This window comes from Natator depressus, chromosome 1 (assembly GCF_965152275.1).
Source record: "Natator depressus isolate rNatDep1 chromosome 1, rNatDep2.hap1, whole genome shotgun sequence".
Lineage (NCBI taxonomy): Eukaryota > Metazoa > Chordata > Testudines > Cheloniidae > Natator > Natator depressus.
In genome coordinates, this window is record NC_134234.1 from 190,896,670 (window position 1) to 190,920,197 (window position 23,528).

The 23,528-nt window shown below is 37.7% G+C and overlaps 1 protein-coding gene across 3 annotated transcripts in view; it reads left to right on the forward strand.

The window, feature by feature from the left end:
• CD47 (CD47 molecule) overlaps positions 1-21,883 on the forward strand; it is a 39,076-nt gene extending 17,193 nt beyond the window's left edge. Inside the window, exons 4-11 of one of the 3 annotated variants that reach the window (XM_074972892.1) lie at positions 838-936; positions 9,080-9,172; positions 9,712-9,813; positions 12,161-12,253; positions 14,310-14,338; positions 16,049-16,073; positions 16,769-16,796; positions 19,894-21,883. In XM_074972892.1, the coding sequence (XP_074828993.1) occupies positions 838-936; positions 9,080-9,172; positions 9,712-9,813; positions 12,161-12,253; positions 14,310-14,338; positions 16,049-16,073; positions 16,769-16,794 (467 nt within the window). In that variant the 3' untranslated portion in view covers positions 16,795-16,796; positions 19,894-21,883. The remainder of the gene's footprint in view (positions 1-837; positions 937-9,079; positions 9,173-9,711; positions 9,814-12,160; positions 12,254-14,309; positions 14,339-16,048; positions 16,074-16,768; positions 16,797-19,893) is intronic. The other 2 variants (XM_074972903.1, XM_074972911.1) reach the window with 2 other exon arrangements.
• The last annotated feature ends 1,645 nt before the right edge of the window (positions 21,884-23,528 follow it).

The window sequence follows — 23,528 nt, forward strand, 5'->3', positions numbered from 1 at the left end:
AGACCTTTTAGAAAAAGAAGGTTAAAGGGTGACTTGATTATAGTCTAGAAGTACGTCTATGGGGAATAAATATTTAATAATGGGCTATTCAGTCTAGTGGGGAAAGGTATAACACAATCCAATGGTTGGAAGTTGAAGCTAGACAAATGGAGAGTTGAAATAAGGTGTACATTTTAAACAGTGAGAGTAATTAATCAAAGGAACAATTTACCAATGGTCATGGTGGACTTTCCATCACTGCCAATTTTTAAATCAAGATTGAATGTTTTTCTGAAAGATCTGCTCTAGGAATTATGTTGGGGAAGTTCTAAGACCTGTTTTATACAAGAGGTCAGACTACAGATGATCACAGTGGTCCCTTCTGGCCTTGGAATTTATGAATCTGTCAGATGTCCTAGGTCACACGGGAAGTCTGTGGCTGAGCAGAGAATCGAATGCAGGTTTTCCATGTCCTTGGCTAGCATCCTAATCACCTGAACAAACAGTTCATAATGCACTGAAAAAAAGAAAATAAATGAAGACTAAGCATATCTAATTGAAATGGCAAAAGGGTTTTATGGAACTGATCCAGCTTGCAGTGAAATCTGTGGAAGTTGACTTGTGCCCTGTGGTAGGCAGGATGTAAATTAATTTGTGATTAGGAATTTATCTAGGATACTGATCTCAAGTTTTATTGCTGTCAGTACTGTAGGGACAACTGGAAAGATGTACAACATTAAGATGCCATTCTTGAAGGGATCCTTTTTCTGACCATGGTCATAATTTAAAAGATGTGTATGTTGTAAATGATACTTCATTGCTAAACAAATTATCTCTCTTACTTTCATTTTCCTTTAGTATCAAAGGGAACTACATTTCAGGAGATGATTGGCTTAATTATTGCAGGAATCATCATCTCAGTTGTTGCTGTTGTTGGTTTTATCCTTTTAGTTCCAGGTAAGTGTAATAATTATTTGTCGTCTAACATATTAGGGGCCGGAAGTGATAAGCATACGGAAGGTTGATTTCATTGAGAAATGCGTGTTGTCAGCACCTCTGAAAATCAGGCCAGAAGTTTACTCTTCTGTGTTTTAGTTGGTATAATGCTGAATTTCTGTGCACCATCAGTAAAAATGGTTAAAGGGAAGATGGGTAATTTGTGATGGGAAGGTAGGAGGAGTTGAAATTTCTTGATAGAATCAATGTTTCTATGTAGGTTGGTTGGTAAAGGAGCCATAACAATAGCTGTGAAAAGGTGGAACTCACTAGAGGCATTCCCCTAGGAATTTCATATGGAGTCGGTGAACTGAAAGAGAGATCACTTGCTCAACAATGTTTTTTACCTATTTTCCTTTGCCAGTACAGCTAAAATTACTTGAAATAGAGGATCATAAATTAAAGTTGTATACCACAAAGGAGCCTCTTTACCTTCTATTTCAAAGTTTGTTATGTTTAAATTTTCTCAGTAAAAAAAACCAGTCTGCTTATCTTTCAAGTGTCTTATAGAACCATAGAAATTTAGGTCATCTAGTCCAGTCCAATGCGTTGAGGCAGGACCAAGTAAACCTAGACTGTCCCTGACAGGTGATAGTGACAGGTGATATCCCTGACCTGTTCTTAAAAACCTCCAATGATGGGGATTCCACAGCCTCCCTTGGAAGTCCTAATCCAGTTCTTAACTATCCTTATAGTTAGAAAGCTTTTCCTAATGTCCAATCCAAATCTCCCTTGCTGCAGATTAAAGTGATTAGTTCTTGTCCTACCTTCAGTGGACATGGAGAACAATTGATCACTGTCCTCTTTATAACAGCCCTTAACATATTTGAAGACTGGTATTGGGCCCCCCTTCAGTCATCTTTTCTCAAGACAGAACTTGCCCAGTTCTTTTAACCTCTCCTCGTAGGTCAGGCTTTCTAAATCTTTTATAATTTTTGTTGCCCTCCTCTGGACTCTCTTCAGTTTGTCCATATCTTTGTTAAAGTGTGCCACCCCAGAACTGGATACAATACTTCAGCTGAAGCATCACCTGTGACGAATAGAGCTGGGCAATTGCCCCTCCCGTATCGTACATTCAACACTCCTGTTAATACAGCCCAGAATGATATTATCCTTTTTGCAACTGCATCACATTGTTAGCTCATGTTTAATTTGTGATCCACGATAACCCCCCCAATTCCTTTTCAGCAGTACTACTGCCTAGCCAGTTATTTCCCATTTTTTAGTTGTCCATGTAATTTTTTCTTCCTAAATGTAGTACTTTGCACTTGTTTTTATTGAATTTCATCTTGTTGATTTCAGACCAATTCTCCAATTCATCAGGGTCATTTTGAATTCTAATACTGTCCTCCAAAGTACTAGGAACCCCTCCTAGCTTGGTATCCTCCACAGATTTTACAAGCATACTCTCCACTCCACTACCCATGTTATTAATGAAAATATAAAATAGTACCGGACCCTGGACAGACCCCTGTGAGGACCCACTAGATATATACCCCCAGTTTCACAGTGAAACATTGATAATTACTCTTTGATTAGGGTGGATTGATTTAAATCAAGACAATTTAACCACCAAATGGAAAGTCTCAATTTAAATAATTGATTCCATTTGTACTTCAGTTATTCTCTAAAGAAAGGTGCGTTCCCATTAGTTCATATAACCATTAAACATGTTGATTTACAACTAAATAGAGCATTTACACTAGATTTGGATCTTCTTTTTGCTGCCTAGGGTATGCTATACCAACATACATTGATTTAAGCAGTTATATAGCTTACTATTTTCACTACTATTACTATTATATTAATTGTACATTTTGAGTATGTTAGAAAATGGTGAATGATATATTGCTTATTTACTAGATAAATTAACTTTTTGTTCATGATTTGTGACAAGCTGCATTAGGATGGTAACTGGAATTTAATTAAACAAAAAACAGCATATAAAATTACTTTTATTTAACAAAGCAACCTTAAATGTTTTGGATACATAAACATCTTTTATCAAAACATGTTTCACACTTACAACTAAATGAATTATTAAAGGAACAAAGAGATTAACTGTAGTCGGTGAATTAAACTGATTATTTCATGTCAGCCTGGAAAAATGTTCAAATATGCCCAAGTGGGTGAAGCTTAAGTTCCTAGTTGGCTAAGTCTCATGAAAATGAGACAGTAGTTTCCTTAGGGTATGTCTACACTACGAAATTAGGTCGATTTTATAGAAGTCGATTTTTAGAATTCGATTTTATACAGTCGATTGCGTATGTCCACACTAAGCGCATTAAGTGGGCGGAGTGCATCCTCAGTACTGTGGCTAGCATCGACTTACAGAGCGGTGCACTGTGAGTAGCTATCCCACAGTTCCCGCCGTCTCCGCTGCCCACTGGAATTCTGGGTTAAGCTCCCAATGCCTGATGGGACAAAAACTTTGTCGCGGGTGGTTTTGGGTGCATGTCGTCAGGCCCCCCTCCTTCCATGAAAGCAAGGGCAGACAATCGTTTTGCGCCTATTTTCCGGGGTCCCGGCCCCGCTCAGCCCACTGCCAGCCTGGATGATTGGAACCCCAAGCAGGCAGGGGGCTGAGTGGGGCCGGTGGACGGAGCCCCAGACCGGCAGTGGCAGACGGTGCAGTAGGACTGATAGCCGTTGTACGTCTCCTGGGTGCTCCTGGCAGACCTCTGTGAGGTCGATCAGGGGTGCCTGGACAGATATGGCTATCCTCCTGTTAGAGCACCTAATGGGAGTGACTCCAGGTCATTCTCTTCTTTAAGTTTCATCTCATGGAGATTCAGTCCGGCCTGGAATATCATGCGAGCTGGAGGCTTCTGCCTCAGGCTGCTCTCCCAGCCAGCAGCATGGCGCAGTCACACCTACCCCAGCCTGCCCATGACTCGTGAAGCCTGGACAGTAATAAGGAGCAGTTCAACTTGTGGAATGACAAATCCAGAACGAAGGATTGCACTCTGTGGGCCACATTAAGATTATTTCAGAGTCCTAGATAGCATTTAGTCCCTATAACAGTCTTCTTGAAAATTTTCCCCCGCCCCTAACAAAAATGTTAATTTATCAGAGCAGCTGAAAGGGAAAGGAATCCGGGACTATAACTTAGTGCTTCCATATTATTTAACTCATAATTGATATAATTCAAAGTAAAATTTCACAGCACGGTCTGTTCTAAGGCTAAAAGTGCAGGAGGGGAGTCAGAAAAAGGAACAGTGACCTGTTTCTGCCCGGTTTCAAACCAGGGACCTTTCATGTGTTAGGTGAACTACAGAAACCCAACTTGAATGTATCCCTCGCGTGGTCCCTATTATACTTTATGTAACGTGTGGTTGTGTATTATTAATAGTTTGGTGTGTCACAGGGCTTCTGGTTTTTTTTTGCCACAGACTTTGCCGAATGCACAGGAATGTTTTCTCTAACTACAGAAGCTACCGAATGCAATGTCTATATCTATGGCCTTCCTGCTCACAAAGCAGTCATGCCCCCTCCCAAGGCTGACACAGCACAGAGTGCATGTGACACAGCGACCTGGCTCGGGCAGGATCGCTAGTGCATCTGAGTTCAAAGTGCTGTCCAGAGCGGTCACTATGGAGCACTCTGGGATAGCTCCTGGAGGCCAATACTGTCCAATTGCGTCCACACTACCCCAAATTCGACCCGGTGATGTCGATTTCAGTGCTAATCCCCTTTTCAGGGAGGAGTACAGAAATCGATTTTAAGAGCCCTTTAAGTTGACAAAAATGGCTTCGTCATGTGGACGGGTGCAGGGTTAGATTGATCGAACGCTGCTAAATTCGACCTAAACTTGTAGTGTAGACCAGGGCTAAGTTACTGCGACTGTCCTTCAAACTTTTAGAACACTCCCTCCTCATTTTTGAATTGAGAATATTGGTAAGAAAATGAGGTGGAGTAAGTGCTTGATCCATCTGTTTCTTTGCTGCATGAAATTTAACTTTGTTGCTGAGTATTTCTTTCTACCATGTCTCTTGACTTTCCAAATTTCAACAGCATTAGCAGTACAGCAGCTATCTTTCTGCAGTTTGTCCAAGGCTACAGAACTAGCATATCTTCTACATTTTTCTTTAATCCTATGTTGGCTGATTTGACTGTGATAGTTCCATCTATTTTGTCATGATTTTCTTCATAAATTGTCATCAGAATAGGCCAGTTCTTGATAAATAGCTCAAAAAAGTCAACCAGTGAATTCTGTTGTACGTCTTGGGGGAGAATTAGTTTGGCTCTCTTTCTCTCTTCAGTGAAGCTTGTTTACGTGCTTGTTACGGAAGTATTTTGCAATTTCAGCAACATTTTCCTTTATGCTGGAATTGTCCTTACGTCTTTGGCTAGATAGAAGATGCATCAATTGAGCAATGCACCCATACATTATAAGTTTCATGTTCCCTTCATTATCTTCTTCTAGATTTCTTCTCATTTGTGCTACATTTGCAGCATTGTCTATGAAAAGCTATGCACTTGACACTTGAATTTTTGTTCAGTTTGTTATAGCTTTTGCTGCTGCTACTTTTAAGTACTCGGCGGTACCAGTTGTTTCTATAAGGTAGACATCCCCATCTTTTGTTGCCACACGAGCACATATTATTGGATCAGTGTATACATTGCTTCCTCTATCAAGACCCAGATTAAATAATTTCTTGTCAATGTTTTTGCACGCTGTTCAGTTTCCTTCTCATACACTGTATCCAGCAACCTTTCAGTAATGTCTGCTCTGCTGAGTGGAACCTCATCGTAATCATCGAACCATGTCATTGAAATGGTTATTCTTAACAAGACAAAAGGGAGAATTTGTTGCAAAAATGAACTGAGCAGTCTTTTCATCGATGAAGTCTTGATGGAAGTAGCTGGTCCTGATTACAAACTCATCCATGATGTTTACTGGATGATGAAGAGAAGGCGTTTTTTTGGTTTTTTTTTTTCTTAATATAGGTAATTTATAGTCTGATGTATGTTTAGTTGCAGCACTGCTGGTGCTACCAGCAGATGGCTGTGAAGTTGTAGACATTCAGATGATGGATGTTCTTTAACCCCTTTGTATAAGTTGGATCCTGAAATAAAATGGTAAAAAAAAAAGTCACTCTCACTCCCTGTTATTCAGGGCCCTGCTTAAAAAATAGAAGAAGATTGTAAATGCAGTTGTATAGTAAAAATAAGTTATAAGGATTATCTATATCTATTTAAATGCTTATCTCAAACAGCTTGAAAAAAAAATTAAATGTTAAAATTAATAAATGCCTGATAAAACTACTTTTAAACAGAAAATCGTCGCCTAGTATATTTGATTATTTTGAGCAATAAAAAAATATTTCAAAAGTGCAGTGGTAACAGTAAAAATTTAATTGATAAATACTCCCACAACTAACATCAATTATATTTTAAACATAAACATTTTGAAATTCATAAGTAATCCACCCAAAACACAAATTTATGACAGTAATTTAAGTTATCGTTCACTAGCATAGTAAGATATCATAGGCAGTCCATAGAATGGTGGAAAAATAAGTTTATTAACCATTTGATCCTGATGGTTCAGACATGTTTACATCATCATCTTCAAAGTCTTTGCTTTCTGAGGATTTTTTCTCATAATGTTTCATTCTGGCAACCAGGCCTTACATCTTTTTGTTGTATTGTTTGCATTTGGCATGTGTTCTTTTTTTTTTTTTTAATCCAGAGGTACAGGAATTTTGTGAAAATATTCCCAAGTAGTACATTTTTTACGACCTGCGTGCATGGCAGTTTTTGCTCTAGTTACCAGGTGTTGAAATCAGCAGTAGAGGCTGCACTCTGAAGAATGTTCTCTCTTCTTCCCACAATGTCGTCCTTTCTGGTTGCACGCTCTGCTCTTTTTCCCGTGTTACAGAATTCCCCCAAAAAACAAAAGAACTAACAACAATCCAAGACTTCTGCTTGTGTAACCCATATGTGTTTGCACTGCAGTATTCAATTTGGTTAGAGAGAAAGGCAGTTGAGAAATTAATGGATTTCTGTTTTTGTATCGCTGTCTGTGCACACATACAGGGAGACAGAGCAAGGCAATTTACTTGACGTGCCCGGTGCTATCCAGAAGCAAGGGCTGATCAGGGTAAAGCAGTGTTATTCCATCAGCTGCAGAGTAAGTTTCCTTGGAGGGTGCAGTCAAAATATTCATAATTTAAGAACTGAGCCAATCAGAACTCCCATTAAAGTCAATGATAGCCCTCCTATTGACTTTAGTTGTGTAAATTCAGGCTATTAGTGTGTCTTTCCCATTAATGTAAAAGCAAACTCCATATGTCTCATGAGAGAAGAATGCCAAATTTGAGTGCGACCATGTAGATCCTGGAGGAAAAAATTGCTTGTATAACTTCCACAGCTACAAAGTGCTGACTGAAGCCTGGATTTTGCAAACACTGGTGCATGTGAATAAAGTTATTCATTAAAGTCAGGGGTAATTGTCACATAAGACTACTTGTCTGATTAAAGTTACACATTATGGATAAGTGGTTTCTGGATTGAGTCCTTAGCTGTATAATCAGGTAGAATCAGCTCAGCTTCCATAAAATAAAAAGAAAATATGAAATATTGGATAAGAGTATTTCTAATTCTTTAAACATACTGTAGAGGCTTGCCTCTGTTTAAAATAATCTTTTTATTTTTAAACTGCAAAAAGAAAGAGAATCAATTTCATATGCAGATTAAAAGACTTAATTAAAGGGCTTTTTAACTCCTGTTCCACGCTCACCAAGAATTCCAATTGATGTCAGAGGGATTTCTGAATGCAGAGCAGCTGCAGGATTGAGTCCAAAGACATGTAAAAATCTGTTAAAATGTGTTGACGTGGTATAGATTGTATAGTGTTAATGTATTATTATTTACTGGATTTTTTTTTTTTAAGTAACAAATCTAGTAAACATAAAAGCAACACTTAGTTTGGGGTTATTGATTCTTGGTAATGATGCCATTTCAAATGTGTACTCTTTCTATTTTGATTTCTTAATGGGTAATTCTGAGCTCATAAGAGGTGCTTGCTTAAATTTCATATCTGGAGTTCAGTTTTTATAAGCTGGGGCTCAAAAAGTAGTTTAATCTTTGTCCATATTTGCAATCAAATTCACAAGGTATCCTTCTGAAGACCTCTGTTCAACATGCAAATCTGCACAAAGCAATATCAAAACATATTAATATCAGTATCCAACACAATGAATCAGATCCTGAGCTGTTGTAAATTGATGAAGCTGAGGATCTGGCCCCATATGTGGTAATATATATGGAGCTGGCTTAGAAGAGATTCTCTTTCCTCCTCTTATGAGACTAACTCATAACTGGTCTGGTCCAGTACTTGACTGGGCCGGGCCACAAACTTTACCAGAATAGAAGAATGTCTTTAATCTAAGTGAAGTTCAATAGGATCTGAGTGTGGAGTACTCCGAAACCTCAGTGTATCTCACTACCAAGAGAATCCACTATCATAGAAGGAAGAATCGGGAGACAAGATAGTATTAAATATACAAGATATAGGCAATGAAAACTTTCTTTAAGGAGGAATGAACAGGACTGAGAAAAGAACTGAACCAAACCTTATCACTGTAAACAACACAGTATATTAAACAAAACTCCTATACCTTGGGCTCGGAATATCCCATCCAGGAATGTTATTTTCTCCAGAACCTGGTATTTAAACAAGTTCGGGCAAAGACTCCCTTATGTACAGAACAAACATTTACAGTCCCAGCAGAAGTCCAAACCTCCAGGTTGAACATGGCCAGGTGAAAGAAAAGAGTACAAAATCTTCACCAGGGTTCAATGGGTTATATAATTACTGGGTGTTTATTTAAAATGTATTACTCCATTTGGATTTGCTCCAGGGCAGCCTTGTGATTTGTAGAGCTCCAAACTGCGGAAGGGGAGAATTAGGCCAAAAACTGATTTCTTCCCCCTGTCCTACTGCTTGAAGAGATCAAAGGTCAGGAAGTGAGTTGCAGAGCTTGCTTGGGATTTCCAGACCCCTAAAAGTGTGAGGATCCCAAGAGGTTACTTGCTTTGCATGTGCTTAATGTCAGCCATGATTTTCTGTTTTACTAATTTGTACAACTGTTTACAGATGGGTTTGGGCCAAAGAATCAAGCTGGACTTGGCTTAATTGTACTCCCTGCTGTGATTTTAGTGCCACTTCAGTACTTTCTGCTTAAGATAGGTGAGGATTCATTTATTTACTGTCTCATTAAAAGCTTCTCAGTCTAATATTAGAAACACAATTTTTTTTTTTTTACTCATAAACTACATGTTTGTCATTCATAAATAGGCACTATGACAGTGTGCTGCGGTCCTGGTCTTCCTAATGTCCTGTGAACAAGGGAATAACCTGAGATCACCTGGCTTAGGTGATCAAGAAAAGAACTGTGAATTGTCTGCTTGGGAGATGGAGTTGGGGGTAGAATGTCTTTGGGTAGCTCAGACTCCTCATCCAGGGTCATAGGATTGGATTGAATCACAACCTGCAGGGATTTTTAGTTTACTTTTCCACTTATGTTGTTTGCTTTTATTATGTCCCTTGTCCTTTAAGGGAAAGGCCTAGCTGTTTGTCTCAGGATTTCTTTAGTCATCACACAAGCTGGCCAGGACTAGTATTCAGAAGATTCTGGTTCCTAGTCCAGTTTGGATCACAAACCTCACATGTTTTCTTTTGTTGTCCTTTCAAAAGCTACAGTAAAATATTTGGCTTTTTCCCTCCAGTTTTTAAGAATAATCTACCACGGTTTGCGGTAGTTCTTGTGGTAGTTCTGGAATCACTTGGTTATTTGATTGCTGTCATCGGCTTTGCCCTGTGCATGACAGGTAAGCAATATACCTTCTTTTAAAAGAAAATATACTTAATTTTAGCAATTTGGTTTAAAAAGGATTGCTTTAATTTACTACTTATTTTGCAGTACTGCATACCCTAAAGAGTCACCTACAACCAGCATTGACCCTCATTAGTGTGTTGTTTTGATTGTGTTCAACAATCTTAAAAAGAACACATGCACAGAGGCAGAATCCATTTCTGATGTTTAAATGAATAAATCAGTAGAGTGTATTGTCAAACCTTTGCTTTTGCTGTGTATGTTTTAACAGTATCGTTGAGGCAAATGAATCACAAGAGCTTCAGCAAGAATGCGAATGCATTAAATAGTAAACTTGGAAGAATGCCTGCAGTGTTCTGATACAGTACTGATTAAAATTTGTTTTTTATTTTCTCGTGGGCTGGCAAAAAAAGGAAGCTTTTTTTTCTTCAAGAGTAAAACACAGAGCAAAGTAATCTCAGAAGAAAGAGAGGACAAATTTAGGGCTGGCCAAGCTTGGCAGTGTGTTTGCGAATAATGGTTAGAGCCCTGCAAATCCGCAGATACCTGCTTTTTATCAGTGGACCATTTTTGCAGCTCCCGGATCAGATGCAGATACAAATTTTGTATCCACGCAGGACTCTAATAATGGTAGAACACTGAACTGTGTTCATACAGAATACTTTCTCTTGTAGATGTCTTGAAGTGACTTATCCTAGAAAGCATAAATGTGAATTTGACTTGAGAGAATTATGTCTCTGTTCTACTAAATGCACCATGTTAAGAAAAGGTTTCAAAAACTTATCTTGAAAATGGTGTCAAGTAGCTTTGCTGTTTTGGCCAGTGTGAACAGGGTGTAACTATTTTTAAATGGTGTTTGGGGGTTGGAAAGAAAAGTTATGGAGAGTTTTCAATAACTGATCTTCTTTAAAAAGGAAAAAAATACTGTCTTTGCACTGGCCTCAAAAACTGTTTACAAATAATTTTTGAAAACAGGTTCTTAAAGCTATGTTAACTTGGATTTTTTTAATTGCCTAATTTTAAAAAAATCCTGCTTCTGATAGAGCATCCTTTAAATACTGTCTTGATTTTAAAAATATCACAAACAAAAAACTCCTTTGAGGAAAAATAAGGGTTTTCTGTTGCTCTGTTTTTCAAAGGGTCTTTTAGCAAAGGAAAAACGGACTATAGAGGTGAAAGAGTCAATCTGACTACACTATGATCCTGATCTTTCCAACACTTACACAAATACATGAAGTTAAGCATTTAAGTAAGTGTTTGCAGGATCATGGCCTAAATGCTGTCATGCAACAGTTAAATAACCTGGTAACTTTTTTGCTGATCTTTTTCATTTATCGTAGTCTTAGGTGATGTTTTTATTATAGTAGGTGCAACATTTTCAAACAGAAGTGATATTTTCCCAAACTGTGTCCCTTTCACAGTACCCATTTACAGCATAAGACAGACTTTGTGTATATTTCCGAATGTTATGTTCAACATCTTTTAAAAATTCAACATTTAAATATTTCAGTAGAAATTAGAGGCCTTGAGTCTAAGCCTATGCCTAACTCTGAGCAGATTAGAGTAGCCCCTGCTGAAGTTAAACTAAAGTTCTTTTCTTATTGGGGCCAGGGTGAGTGGGCATTTTGGTGGGGGACTGGGTTAGATTTTAACAGCCAACTTATCTTCTCAGCTCTATCGATGTATATTTGGAGAATCTGGGGGATATTTTGGAGCCACTCCAGATTTAGACTTATGTAATGGAGAGCAGAATTTGGCCCAAAACATTTACTATGTACTTAAGTATGTCTCTCACCAAAATTATTTTTTATTAAATTTGCGCAATATTGTAAAGGAGTAGGGAGTAGAAGTTCTACTGTAAAGGAGAAAAACACTGAATAATTAAAAATGCCCTTAGAATGCAACAGATTACTATAATTTTATATGTTAAATGACATTTCAAAAATTGCAAGGATTTTTTTTCTGCATATTGTTAAAACGGATAAATTAGGCTATTGTCCCTTACTAGCTGAAAATGAACGCTCATGCTATGAACAGAAAAATTTCAATGAGAAATTACATCTTATATAAAGAAAAGGAGTACTTGTGGCACCTTAGAGACTAACAAATTTATTTGAGCATAAACTTTCGTGAGCTACAGCTCACTTCATCGGATGCATCCGATGAAGTGAGCTGTAGCTCATGAAAGCTTATGCTCAAATAAATTTGTTAGTCTCTAAGGTGCCACAAGTACTCCTTTTCTTTTTGCGGATACAGACTAACATGGCTGCTACTCTGAAATACATTTTATATGTTCCTTTACCTGCTTAAAATAATATAAATGTTTAATTTGTTTTCAACAGCATGCCCTCCGAAAAATGGTGCTGTCGTGATTGCTGGGTTAGCCATTATGGCTCTTATGGCAGTTGTTGGCCTAATTTATATGATTGCTTTGGGTAAGTAGCACCTAGTATTTTTTATTACATTTTTTCTGGTGTTTTAATCTGAATATTCAGAAGAACTGTTCCCTGAATTCATTTTTTTTTTTGGAGGTGAATATAATTGTATTTTAAAATAGCATGTGATCTGATAACTTATGTTGTTGTTTTTTTAAAAAAAAATACAGGTCTCTTAACTCCAGGCACCAGTTTCCTTTTCTTCACTGATCTATGACATATTCCCCTCCCTCATGTGAACTCTTGTCCCCAAAAACCCTTTTAAATGATGAGTGGGTAGAACATCTGGTAGATACTTTGTGAGGGGAACTCCTGGAGTGAACAATGTGGCCCACTTACGCTTTTTCAAAGCCAAAGTTCCGGGAAGGTCTCTGGCCAGCAAGATAACTCTAGAATGGGTCTTATTAACATAGCTTGATTTGTATTTCAGTCTCATTGCATGAACTGGTCTCCTCATTCAGTACTGGCATCAGAATAAAGTAATCAGAAAAGTATAAAATCTAATGATGTGCTTTTGGAATATACAATAAATTACATGTAAAAAACAAGCTACTTTAAGAAGTGGACCCAAGGGGGCGACCAAAAAGTGAGTAGGTAAAATGACCCAGGCAGGAGGGAAACTTAAATGCAGAAGGAGAATTGAGGTAGGTGTGAGGGATTAGTTTGGGGGAGAAAATTTTTATTCCTATGTATCAGATGTTGTTATGGGACAAATTCTGTTTCTGGATATGTGCAGACTGGAAGTTGTGGGGCTGATCTGTAATATGTTCTTTAATTTGTATGTGACTTGGTTATTGGGATAGATACTGTATGGCTATATGTGATTATTGAACTGTTTATTGTATTCAGATGGTGATTTAGTTTAATAGCAAGGCTGTTAGGAAACTAGAAGGAAGGCAACACAGTTTGACTCTAGATAAACCACTTCCCCATAAGCAAGGTGGAGGTTATTAAGTGACATTGCCTGAGCTGTGAACTAGGAAGATACTACTTCAAGGCTCCAGCCAAAGTTACAAATTTGCTCAGGCTAGAAGCCAGAATGGTTCAAAAGGACACTAAACTGTAAAAAGTTATTCTCTAGAGGGGGAGGCTATTGCCAGGCAGCTGTTTGCTGAGAGAACACTGACTGAGACAGACATTCTGCATGATGGTCTGAAGAAGCAAACATGCCTGGCCTATTAACATAGGGTGGTGGGGATTAGGGTAAAACAGAAATACATGTAGCCCCTTTGTTGTGTTAAAATTCTTTGACTCTTATAGTATACTGTGCTGCTAAGATTAAACAATGGTTTGATCTGGTCACCTGTATCAAAAACCATATTATCATGGTTCATACTACTCTGGACCTGGCCTAATAATAGGAGAATCAGAGAATTCCATCCCAGGAGGTGTAAAGGCATGGAGCTTGACACCTGAGGGGGTGAACTGAGAGAGACCAGAATAGGCAACAGAGTAACGCGAACACGACTTCCATCGATTTTGATGGGCACTGTGCGTACCTCAGGGCAGAGTTTGGTTTTTGGTACAACATGCTAATGATCTAAACTATTTAGCTTCACTTTTGTGGTTTTTATATTATGAGATTATGCTGCTACAGTCTTATTAGATATGATTTTGGGAGATAGGAAGTAGATGTTATTACAGTGAAATCCCATTACAAGATCAGTATTCATGTGGTAGATTTTTATGCAGTGAGCTGGCCTAGCAAATGTATCCTTGTTGAAACAATAGCTCCCAACCCACCCAACACAAGAGTGCCATAGTAACAATAATAATGCTCTTGTGTAATGTTTTTCATTCATAGATCTGGAAGTGCTTTAGCTGAATTAATACATGGAGCACTTGTGCTTGGAACATTTATCCCCTCTACAGAAGAGTGATGCAGTCTCCTAGAATTTATAGATTGCACAAAGTAGTTTGGGATAAATAACCAAGGATGTGATTCCTTCTGACGGTTGTTGCTTTCCTCCAACTTTTGTCTTTTTCTGCAGTTAAAAGTTGAATTCTTTTGTATAGCTAATAATGTGCTCATTTTTATGTTCTGTAATATTTTTAGGTTCCTGCAAGAAAGATCAACTTCCAAGGGTAAGCTTAAAAATAATAAATTTGGGGTGATTAGATGAGGAATGGTAATGAGATACTGAGCCTTTCACCACTAGTTTGAATTCAGACCAGGTTGGTAGCAAGCAAAAGTCACTGCTATATGGTAGCTGTCCAGTAGTCTGTGTTAATTGAATTGGTGGCCTTAGTCCAGTTCCTGATTATGTACTTCCAGATCTCTGTATTGGTCCCCTTGCTGGCTAACTTTTCTGACAGGCCAAGGATTTGAATGGACATGGAAACAGAGCTACCCTATCCAATTCGAGTTGGAAGGGCCATTGGGTGGTCAGGCTGTGTAAGGAAGCTTGCTGTTCTACTGACCATGCTGCATATTTTGTGTGGCCGATTGGATACCTTCAGTTGACAGTGCACCTTTTGTTGGCACTAATAGATGTGTAAACATTTAATAAACAAGATTTCAGTCTGTCTTTAATAAATTATTCCCCCACACACACGCCCAAATTTTTTTTTTCTTTCTCAGTCTCTTTCACACTGAAGGTCTAACACTTTTTTGGGTTCCCAGGTACACAAATGTTATACCCTTTATAATTTTCTTTACAATGCCCCTAATATTGAAGAGGCCATCTGAAAGCAGAGTGGCTGTTATCTTTAGGTCATGCAGAATAAGTGTATGTTTTTTAATCTTTCTAAGGAAGGTAATCCTGGTTTTGCAGCCTGCCCTTTTTTTTAAAAAATATACTAGGTGCAATTGCTTCCTAAAATTGTGGTTACCCTGTTTTCCAAAGGGTAATCAAATGCAAACTGGCCCTTTTTACAACTGCAATCAGAATCCCTATAATTTTGGATGTCTAATTACTGGATGGACTTGTGGCTAGGTACCCCAGCATTTGGCCCACTGGATGATTCCAAAGAGAGAGAGAGAGAGAGAGACAGATTGTTTTGTGGGTGCAGTAAAGTACACAGGAGTCTAGAGGCCCAATGAAATTCTGGTCTGAAAATCAGGTTTAGGGTTGCCTGCCTCCATCAAGAGAAATTCAACACATATTGCTGTGGGTTAAAGGGGTTTATAAAAAGATGTACAGTTCCCTTTAAAATTAAAAGGTTTTTTTTAATTCTTTATAACCGAAGGGCTATGGTAACCTTGCACTCAGAGACCTGTAATTTATTTTTATTAGGGGCATATTTCTAAAATAACTCTTGACACTTTCTTGAGGCCCAGGGGAAAAGGGCGTGTATTTGAGACTGTCAACCTTAATCAATTTCCTTTTAAAATCTATCAAGTTTCTTGTTTGTCCATATTACTCTGCCTCTGCTTAGTTCCCTACCAGATAAAATGCATAAATATTTGGGATGTCTTCTGTCGAGCTATTAACTCATGCTTTTTAATCTTGGTGCTGTTTGCTTCCTGCACCAGTGATCAGATTGCGGAGAAAAGCCGTTGCTGCTTCACTTACAAGTAGTGTGTCTTGTGTATCTCTTTCCACCTCTACACATTTCACTAGGAAAATTAGATTCCTGATGCGGTTGGAGATAACATGAAGAGAGTGCAATTATTGATGGATTTGTTTTTCATAGCCGTAGTTACTAATCTTCAGCTTCTTTCATTTTTGTAGAATCACTACTTACTGTATATGTCAATTAGAGTAATTTAACTGTGGGGAGCCAAAAATAGACATGAAGGATTTTTTAATATATACATATATATGTATATAAATATTTTTAAATATTTTACAGAAATCTGTAGAAGAACCACTTAATGGTAGGTGGTAATCAAAATCTTATGTTTTTACTTAAGGGATTATACAAAGCCTTTTAGAGAGAGGTCAAAATTTAGCTTAGCACTGAGTGCTGTTGCTTTGGGTAAGGTGTCTCAAATTATCCAGCTCCCTAAGCCACTAAAAGTTTGATGTATCACCGATGTTTGATGCCTTGCAACTATGGGCATAAGGGAGTGTTGTGTACTGTCTACACCTGCTAGCCATTGATTGCTGACTGCTTTAGAACAAAAGTAGCTTCACAGTTGGAACAATATTCCTGTCTGCTTTTCAAAAATACACCTCTTATTGAGGAAAAGGGGCGCTCCTCTGTAAGGCTGTTGTTGAGCCAGTCTTCTTTATGCGGTGCAGTCAAGTGGGATAAGGGACTTTCACAGTGGGGTAAGGCAAAATCTCACTCCTCTTCTCTGTGGTCTCTTGGGTTTGGGAAGACCCGTGGTGGTGGTGTAAAACTATATGGGAAGGAAACACTGTTAATGCCTGGTGTGGGGGATATTTACAGTGGAAGAAGGGCGGCCCTGAAACCTGTCTTCCTTAGGCTGTTCAGAAATTCACTAGTTGGCATACTGGGAAGTAGTGATGTCTCAACACCTATTTTAAAACTAATCAGAATGCTAATCTTGTAACATTTCTGATTATTTGCTTGGTTAATTACTAATCCTCTGCTTGACTTTTAAAGATGCAAAAGGAGTGATGTTAGAATGATGGTGAGTCAAATGTTACCTGCCGCTGTAGATTTTGATCAATTAATTAACATTTACTCTGGGATTTTGAAATTAAAAATCACCTGAACCGAGGATGCTGCTAATATATGATACAGCATAGGATACAGATTGCATGGAAGGTGCAATCTTTAAGTTATATTGCATTGTACTGGAATGTTAGAGGTGACCTGAAGACAGATGTGTTTGTATCCTTTTTTTATGATATAAAGAAGGACTGTGAAAGGTGTGTAGGATTGTTTAAATATTGGATTATTTCTGCTATTTTTTATTTTGGAAAAAGCAGAAATGTCAAGTATTATCATCTTTGTTCAGTTGTAGGTTTCCTTTGTAACAATCAGAGATGCAAACTGGAACCTCTCTTACCAAAAGGGCTAGAGGTATTGAATCATGAACAAAAAAGAGCTCCCTTGACCCCCCACCAGTTGGTAGGTGTGTGAATTAAATAGGTGTTACCTGATTAACTGAAAGGGAAAAAGAAAAGGAGTACTTGTGGCACCTTAGAGACTAACCAATTTATTTGAGCATAAGCTTTTGTGAGCTACAGCTCACTTCATCGGATGCATCCGATGAAGTGAGCTGTAGCTCACAAAAGCTTATGCTCAAATAAATTGGTTAGTCTCTAAGGTGCCACAAGTACTCCTTTTCTTTTTGCGAATAAGACTAACACGGCTGTTACTCTGAAAGGGAAAGTGTGTTTTGTTACCACTTTGTGATGTCATAAGCTTCCTAACACTCCTATCATCTATGGAGTCTTCCAGTAAAAAGAGGGTAACCAAGAACAGCATTTATAATGTAAAAAACAAGCAGACTTCTTACTTGTTTCCTCTGGTTGTGAGGGAAAGCGTGTGTGTAGACCTTTCAGTCTCCTTTATGGACTATAATGCACCAAAAAGAAGACACACACACACACACACACACACACACACACACACACACACACACACACACACACACACACACACACACACACACACACACACACACACACACACACTTTCCTCTCTTTTGCTGATTATATTTGAAGGGACATTGTCAAGTAGTGTGGGCCCAACTTTTAGGCTTTGAAGATTTTTCTTTTTTAAAAACAGAATATTTTTTCAAGAATATACAAAGTGAAATGAAAAACTACTTTGGGTTTCCAGCAAAACAGGAGAATGCTTAAAATGAAAACAATCACTTTTAATAGTATATTAGATCCAGAAAGGTTACTATGGACTATCCAAACAGCATGATGTCCAAGAAGTTAAATAAAAAATTATTAAAGTCATTTTAAAATCTCTAGCAATTGTAATAATTGTAATAATCAAACTAACTTTGTCAAACTAAAAAAATATATTCATGTCTGCCTTTTGACCAATTATAATTTTTAAAAAAATATTTCACATTAATATTTAATGGTGCATTTAGTTTTCTGTTCACTGATGTATATATTTGAAAAACTAGCTTTGAAATAGTTACAGTATTTAACTTTAAATACTAAGCTAGTCTGGTGGCTATATATTTTATCTGCTTTGACTGGTATTGCTACAGTTCTCCCAATACATTAGTTGCACACGGATATCTTAATGACTACACACTGGTGAATCTAGCAACTTTACCCAGTGTGGTCATGGTAGCAATTTGAGAATAGCTGTGTTACAATGTGAACTTGCTTGTAGAATGACAAAATTGCTTTAATACAGGTAATAGCTTTTTTTTTTTTGGTTTAGTTTTATGAGGTGCACATTTTAGCAAAGAAATTTTGAGCTAAGGCCGCCACCAAACACTTTAAGAAAGAAATACACACTCCTACTAGAGGAGGAGCTCCACAATTAAATACTACCCTGAGTATGTATGCTCACCCGTTGTTGTAGAAACTTGTAATAGCAAACCAGACATTCCATAGTGTCTCTGCACTGTTTGACTTCGTCCAGTAGAGAATTTCCTTGGCTTTGTGGGTTTGTCACCCTTTTCAGTTATTGTTTTAATGGTCTGTGTTCTAATCTTACATGTAGACTACCTATTTTTCTCCTTGTATTTCTCCTTCCCACTAGTATGTCATATTTCCTGTTCTCACATGCCATCCACATACATGCTAGAAGACACTAACTCTACTTTCACTGCCCCTGGAGACTGAGAATGCCAGTTCAAGGAAACTGCCAGACCCTGAGAACTCTAAATTTTTAGAGGGTCGGGGGTGTTCCAACCAATTTTATCTTGTGCCACTTGTGGAGAGCACAAATGGAACTAGAGGCAGCCAGTAGATTATTGGCTGATGCTAATTTATTGATAATTTAATATTCCAGTTTGTAAGTAAGTACAGTGTACTGCCGAATTTATGTAACTCATGGTTAAGCTGTTGTGATTCATCTGAGTACACATAAGGACTGCTTTCTAAACCAATAGGAATGTGTGTGCTCATATGATACAGTGAATAACTAACTTTACCAGCATCCAGAGTGATAAAATATGTTAGTCATTTGGTATAACTGTAATAAAGACTGTGGGGGAAGGCTCTTTCAGAGGAAGTGTCTATAGCTTCTACTTTGGAAATCAAAACTCTTTTTCCCTCAGCAGTGATTAACACAAGCAGATCATTGTACTGTGTCATCTACATTTTTTTAAATGTCAATAAAGTCAGACAGCAAAATGGGGTCAGTGCAACAACCTTTCACTTCTGAAGGTGAATTCTGCTTTGACAATTTTAAATGAATTATTCAATGTTTTCCTGGGCCCTGTTTTATCAAAATTCTTCACACCATATCTATATTTGTACAGATACTGTGTGAAGACTTTTAAAAACACATAGGTCAGTTAGGCACCTGCTATTTGTACCCTTTAAAAATCACCTCCTAGAGTAACGGGTTTTAACATCAAAACTGAGATATGGTGCCAAAGCTGTGTAGAGAAATTATACAACAGTTTTTACTGTACCTTGCTCAAGCCAATACTAGCCACTCTTGCTTTTATGAGAGAATTTGTCTACATTTTAAAAAAATTGTAAAGTTTGAATGTAGTTTTGCAGCACAAAGTGTAGGTGGATGTGGGTGATGTTAATCAAAACATTCTTGAATAATAGTTTTGTTTTGTAATTTTCCAGGGTAACTAACTGGTGAGAGTGATAGAATCTGCTACAGAGATGGTGATATGTGAAAAGAAATACGTTTGTTTATACACCGTGGCCTTTGATGGTGCGCTAGTCAAAGAGAAGAAAATCAGGAACTTAGCTGTTTTGCACGTTTGGAAAAAAAAAATGCTAAAATGATTTACATGTAATTTTATAGTCACAGCTGCGGTAGTTCCATTCAAGAAAGAGAGGTTTTTTCCTGGAGTGTGTGTGTGTGTGGTGGTGAGTGGGGGAGGGTGAGAGCATAAAAAAGCACTGTTTATCGACCACACAATTTCTTTATAGTGTCACTATTAGTGGTACCCTTTTCAAAAAACATCAGTCATCGCTTTGAAACTGGGCTAGGTCTGTGACCAAATGATACTAGCACTATGCTACTGGAACAGACCTTTGTGATAACTTAAACAAATTGGTATTGCATGAAACATGCCACACTGTTCTCTCCTGACTCACCCTCTCTCCCCTCAAATATTAAAAAAAATCCACTGTCACTACTATGAAGTTTAATATGATATAGGTTGTAATTACATTTAGATTGGTGGGGTTTTGTGTTTGCATGGGCAAAATATGTTAATGTCTAAATGGTATGAAAAGGAAGTGGATGTTGTACAAATGTTCCTCTTTCCACTTTCAATGTATGTATTATCGAACACAGAGGCACTTACCACACTGAAAAAACCTGCATAAACAAAACCTTGATTCTCATGCTTTTTTTAATGGGTACCCATGGCCCGTCCCATCCCCCCCCCCCCCCATACTAAATAGGCTCCTTGTATATATGGTAGTTGTGTGGTGTGCTTTGATTACTGATATTTTAGTCTGGGTTTTTTGCCTCTTTGTAGTCTTGATTAAAAATTACTTACCCCTCAGTCAAATTCAGTCTGAAACCAATCTCAGGCTCTTTCAAACAGGGAATAAGTAAATGCAGGTGCTGAGCGTATTAAAGTTTTACATATAAAAATTTATTAAAATCTAATTAGAATAATTTCTTCATGCTTGTGTAGTCTGTGAGGCCTTGCCTGCGCTTTTAACAGCTGTACTTTGAGGGTTCACCCATTGTAACTAGTAAGAAAGCAGTGTTCTCCTTTAGACAGCCAGGGCCATGATGCAGGTTGATATAGGAACCTCGGAATTAACTTTGGGGAGGGGGAAGGGTCTGAGCCTACACTCACATGATTAGGCCCCATGTGAGGACTGCAGGATTGAACGCCTCAGCTAACCCAAGCTGCCCTCTTACAGAAGGCAGTGGGATATTCACATGTGTAAATGTTAAGGACCATAAGTTTGTATCTGCTTTGTAAGGACCTAATTAGTATTGCTTTAATTTTTTAAAGGTGTATGGTTTTGGAATGTGGTATCTCAACAAGGGTATTCCTAGAGAGTTGAAATCCATATAGATTAATGGGGGAGGCTTAACCAAAGGACTAATCAAAATAGCCCAAGTAAGGTGTGGGAGATAGTATGAATCAGTAATAAGAGGCAATCCAGAACTTCCCTAGCATTTATGCATGGGGCTTCTCATCTACACACCTCTAGTTACTGATACCCTCTAGTAGTTTATAGCAACTCCACGAAGTAGCAGGCTTTGAAATTCTGTTTTGCCTTACTCTTAATATAGCTTTATAATCAATTGTCAGCAAACTGGAATTTAGCAGCCACTGTTGTGAAGTCAAATTCCTTTAATAAAATATTACCCAAAAAATTCAGTGCCCAGTACTTGTCTGTTAATCATACTGCTGTATGCAAAGGCTCTGCTTTGGGTTTCTTTTGGGCACCAGTTAAAAGTGGGTTAGTTAATTTCTTAACGTCACTTAATACTACCTTCCCTCCAGTAAAAACCAAAGTTGTTTAAATTACTGATTTGTATGTGTGTGTGTGTGTGTATATATATATAAACCAAATTTTCATGATTTGGCATTTTGGATTTCTGCAATCTTTACCCAAGTGTTGTTTATTAACATAACTTTGTAAATAGTGCGCTATTATACTTAAAATAAAACTATGTTAAACTGTTTCTGTGAGTCTTTATTCCTGCCACAATTAACTACTGGTGTAACTGCTCTTTAAAGACATAATTTCAGGGAATGTTGGCCTGCTTTTTCCATAACAGCGGCTATGTAAATTGTGAAAAACACTGTTGAATCAAGTAAGTAATTCCAATATACCCTAACAAAACCTATTTTATATTGAAATCATAACAGGAAAAGTTAGTAGCACTTTTGATACCACAGTCTCGTGCCCTTTAAAGTCTTAATTAAATTGCTTACCCAGGCATGGCTTATCTTGTAGCTACAAAGACTTCTGCTGCAGAATTCACAGTGTAAACTGTCCTGCCCTCTGCACTGACAAAGCTTTCACAACCTGAAAGTACCTGGTGCTGAGTGCTCATAACTATCATTAAAGTCATACTATGCTGCATACAATATTGAAATTGAGAGGTGAGTGAAATCATTTGGACATTATTGGGCCACTCCCCGATCATCCTGATTAGAGCCAAAGGTACACGTTTCTCAAAACAACCTGTGACTGGAGTTGCAGGGGGGCCACACTAAGGTTATACAATTAGGGAAACTGCAAAGAATGTGGCAGACAATTCCCAAAGCTGCTTCCACCATATCTTACTGGTTACACAGAAGCTGCAACCCAGCCTTTAGGTTCCCTCCCAGACAGTCAAGTCAAATATGAAAGTTCTACCAGTCCCAAAGTATCAGACACATTACCACCCAGGTTAATGAATATTCCAAATCTTACCCAAATACATGCTACAGCCAATTCTTATTAACTAAACTAAAATTTATTAGAAAAAAAGAGAGTATTGGTTAAAAGATTATGCGTACAGACATGAGTACAGTTCTGAATCAGTGTCATAATAGAGACAGTGAGCTTTGGAGTTGCAAAGAGTTCTTAGAATTAGTCAATAGGTTCAGTTCAGTGTTCTATACCAGGGAGATCCAAATTAAATTTGAGTCGTAAGACTGATATCTCCAACTTCCCCTGAATAAAGTTCAAGCAAATATGAGATGAAAGGATCAGGTCCCAAGAGTCCTTTATACAGTTCAGCACAGAGTCCTTGGAAATAACCTGTTTCTCAAACATTAACTATATGGCTTAATATAAGGTAATTTAACTTTAAAGAGACATATAGACATTGAAATTATTACACACAAGTTTCATCTAAATGTTAATATTTCCTTTTGATCTCTGAATTGACAGGAACTGTTTGGTTATACTGTTAACCTCTAACAAGCTATAGGTAAACAAACTACTACAATCACTGTCTTCTTTCAGTTCTTTAACAATACCTGTTTACATTTCAAAGTTCATACTTTTCTAACATAGAGACATGTTAGAAAAGTATGTAAATGGTAATCAGGGCCATTCTAAAGGTTGAATCTGGGTCATTTTGCCTGCAAGCTGCTTAACCCCTTTTTTTAAAAAACAGGTACTCTTTAAATTTTCATTAACTGATAGAAAAGGGTTATTTCATCTCTTCATAAGGACAGTTATTCAAGCATTAATAATGGCAATAGACATTGCTATAGCACTTTTCTTGCAAAGATTTCACTATCTTCATAAAATAGATCTGGAAATCTCTTCACTCACCAGAG